The sequence below is a fragment of the Camellia sinensis genome, chromosome 6 (assembly GCF_055761805.1).
Source record: "Camellia sinensis isolate YWXY chromosome 6, ASM5576180v1, whole genome shotgun sequence".
In the NCBI taxonomy this organism is placed as follows: Eukaryota; Viridiplantae; Streptophyta; class Magnoliopsida; order Ericales; family Theaceae; genus Camellia; species Camellia sinensis.
This window is the reverse complement of record NC_138966.1, coordinates 24717411-24720995: the sequence shown is the minus strand read 5'-3', so window position 1 is coordinate 24720995 and position 3585 is coordinate 24717411. Positions and strand designations below refer to the sequence as shown.

At 41.7% G+C, this 3585-nt stretch overlaps 1 protein-coding gene across 1 annotated transcript; it reads right to left on the bottom strand.

The window, feature by feature from the left end:
* Window positions 1-803: 803 nt before the first annotated feature.
* Window positions 804-3061, bottom strand: LOC145793223 (uncharacterized). Its single transcript, XM_082875988.1, has 2 exons — window positions 2555-3061; window positions 804-2243 (listed from the first exon to the last, which is right to left on the bottom strand). The coding sequence occupies exons 1-2, from the start codon at window positions 3059-3061 to the stop codon at window positions 804-806; spliced, it is 1947 nt and encodes a 648-aa protein (XP_082732114.1).
* Between the last annotated feature and the right edge of the window lie 524 nt (window positions 3062-3585).

The following is a 3585-nucleotide window of genomic DNA, read 5'->3' as shown; positions in this document are numbered from 1 at the left end:
ATTACAGCTTCATATTCTTCCTCATTATTGGAGCATCCTTCACTTAAGGCGAAAGAATGGGTGATTATAGCATTGTCTGGAGTCACAAACACAATTCCAATTCCAGCTTTATGGTTTTTAGAATTTTCTTGCTTCTTGCCATCTGGACTCCTTGAAGCTCCATAAAAATACATCTCCCATCCTTTCTGAATTTCTACTTGCATAACTTCTTCATCTGGTAAGTCAGTTACTAGAGGTGAGTCATCAGGTATAGAATGTGCTGCCAAAAAATCTGCTAGAGCCTGCCCCTTTACAGCTCTTTGGGGAACATATTCAATTGCGAATTGTTGGAGAATTACAACTCACTTTGCAATTTTCCCTAAAAGTATGGGCCATGAAAGTATATATTTCAAGGGGTCTGCTCTTGATATCAACTTGACATCGTGTTCCAAGACATAGTGCTTTAGTTTTTGCAAGGCGAACACCAAGGCAAGACATATCATTTCGATAGGAGAATAATTGACTTCCGTCCCAACCAGAGTACGACTCAAGTAATATAAGGCATTTTCTTTCACATGCTCATTGTGTTGTGCCAACAGTGCCCATAAAGAACCATCCAGGGCTGTTATGTACAACAAGAGTGGTTTCCCTTTTATTGGGCTCATGAATACTGGAGGCTTCAAAAGATACTCCTTAATACTATTAAAAGCATTTTGGCACTGTTTATCCCATTCAAATGGAACACCCTTTTTCATCAATCTTGAGAATGCCAAGCATAGACCAGCCAAGTTTGAAATAAATCTTCTGATATAAGCCAACCTCCCTTATAGCCCCTTCAATTCCCTTAAATTTCGCGGAGGGGGCATTTCAGCAATGGCTTTAATCTTAATAGGGTCAATTTCAATCCCTTTGTTTCGAACCACAAACCCTAGAAATTTTCCTGAGGAAACTCCAAATGCATATTTTAGTGGGTTCATCTTGAGTTTGAATCTCCTCAAACGTTCGAAGATTCTTCTCAAATCTTCCACATGGTTTTCCTTCTCCTTTGTCTTGACGACAAGATCATCAACATAGCATTCAATGGTGTCATGGAGCATGTCACTGAAAATTACAGTCATTGCCCCTTGATACGTGGCCCCAGCATTTTTCAGGCCAAAAGGCATTATCTTATAGCAAAAGACTCCTCTCAGAGTCCTGAATGCAGTCATTTCTTCATCTTCAGGTGCCATTCGGATTTGATTGTATCCTGAATATCCATCCAGAAACGACAAGGTTTCATACCCAGTAGTTGCATCTACAAGAAGCTTAGTGATGGGCAAGGGAAAGTCATCTTTAGGACAAGCCTCATTGAGATCACGGAAATCAATGCAGACCCTTATTTGACCATTCTTTTTCTTGACCGGCACTATGTTTGCTAGCCAGGTTGGATATTGGACCTCCCTAATGAATCCTGCATTAATAAGCTGGTCGACTTCGGCTTCAATTTGGGCTGTAGGCTCTGGTCGAGTTCGCCTCTGAGGCTGTTTAACTGGCTGTTTCTCAGGGTGAATTGCAAGCTTATGGACTGCAATCTCTGGATTAAGACCAGGCATCTTACTGTAGTTCCATGCAAATATGTCACGATACTCCCTTAAGAAGGAAATATATTGCCGAGCTTCTTCTTCCTTTAAATTTGCACTAATGAAGGTTGGTTTGTTTTCTCCTTCATCACCCAGATTTATTTCACGAAGGTCATCCACGGTGGCTTGGCCTCCTGCTTCAAATTCTGTTGGTGCAGGTTGAGCTTCATCTTGGTCAACATCTTCCAACACATCTTGAGTGATAGTCATGTTTACTGGAAATTTTTCCTCATCCCCCTGATAGCCTAACCCTTCTGTCCTAGCGGTGATAATACTGCCTTGCTGGATAGCCTGCCTTTGTGAAGGTGTTAATGCAAAGTCAAAGGATGTCATTGTTCCTGGTATTTTTTCAGGATCTAAACCAACTTCTACCAACATCTGTGTGATTTCTGCGCTGAAGGTAGGCTTCTCAAAACTCGAGATGTTTTCTTCTGGCACTTGTTCAACTTTCACTTTCTGTTCAACATCTCCAAGTGAGTGGAATATGATGGGTTTCGACCCTTTTCCTTTAGAAGGGACCACAATCTTATTATATTTCTCCACATAGGTGCATTCTGTCCTCCTTAATGGCAACGTGAACTCACTCTTGAGATCCAAAATTGGATTTATTGGGGCTAGAGCCTTTGCCCCCAGTTTCCTTTCGGACTTTGGCACATATCGAAAGTTCTTTTTGTTGAAATTGGAGTAGACTCTAGAGCGTCTTTGACATTCGGAGTATCTTTAGACTTCTTCACATCTTTTCCCTTTCTTTATGAAGTCTTTGTATAGAAGCGAGCATCAGCATAGTAGGCCTCTACTTCTCCAAATGGATCATTGTCAGCCACAATTGTCCCCTCTTTTTTGGGTGAAGGCAACGGGTACTTGATTCATTGGTGATAAGTTGACGGCACTGCATGATGATTATGCATCCATGGTCTCCCAAGCAAAGCATTGTAAGAGGTGTCTACATCAATGACCAAGAACTCAGTGCTTTCTTCAATATCCCCAAACTGGGTTCGCAATTCAATCTTTCCCATTAGGCGTTGTTCATTCTGATTAAATCCTTGAATGACCAAACGACTTGGGCGCAGTTGTGAAATTTGAATCCCTAATAGGTTTAAGGCCCTTCGAGGCAGGAGGTTTACCGCAAATCCTCCATCAACCAAAATTCGAGAAATCTTCACATCATGGATAAGCCTAGTTATAAACAAAGGCCGATTATGGTCTGCCATTTCAGCACACATGTATTTGTCACCAAAGGTTACCATAGCCATGCATGTAGTTGCCTTCTCTTGATTTCTACCCTCGATTTCTTTGTGGAAATCCTCTGGCTTGGACAGGGCATATATTAAAGACTTTCGAAGCTCTGGAGACATTTTCAGTGCATCATATACGCTCAACAATGCTGGAATTTTCTTTAGGTGAGCTAGTACATCATATTTCACTTGCTCTTCCTCCAACAAAACCTGTGGAACTTCTGACATTTGAGGGTCCTAAGGATTTCGTAATTTCCTCCGGTAGGTCAAGTAAGTCTGGCATACTTCAGCAACCGCCTTTTCGTTGACCTCAACTTCTTTTATTCCCTCACTTATTTGGACCATGTTAACTGGTCCAGCTGCAGGGTGATCATCATCATCAGTCACTTCTTCATCTTCTTGAAGCTGCATTCTTCTCCCATTTCTTAGGTACCGGGAGTCACGCCTATAAAAACATTGAGATTCTTCAAAACCATTCTTCATGGCCTCCCAACTAGGCACCACGACTCCATCGAGGGAGCAATACCAGTCAAAGGCGATCCCCTGTAAGGAAATGGGAAATTATTTTAGGCAAAGTGCTTGATTTTGAGTTGTTTCCCCACATTGTTTCAAAAAACGCCTAATATGTTTTTGAGGATCTCCATACCCCTCATATAGGACAAAATTTGGAAGTTCGTATCCTTCAGGAAATGGTGTTTGCTCTACCCATAAAGGGAACAAATCCCTTGGGCGATAAGTGCCCATCTCTCGAA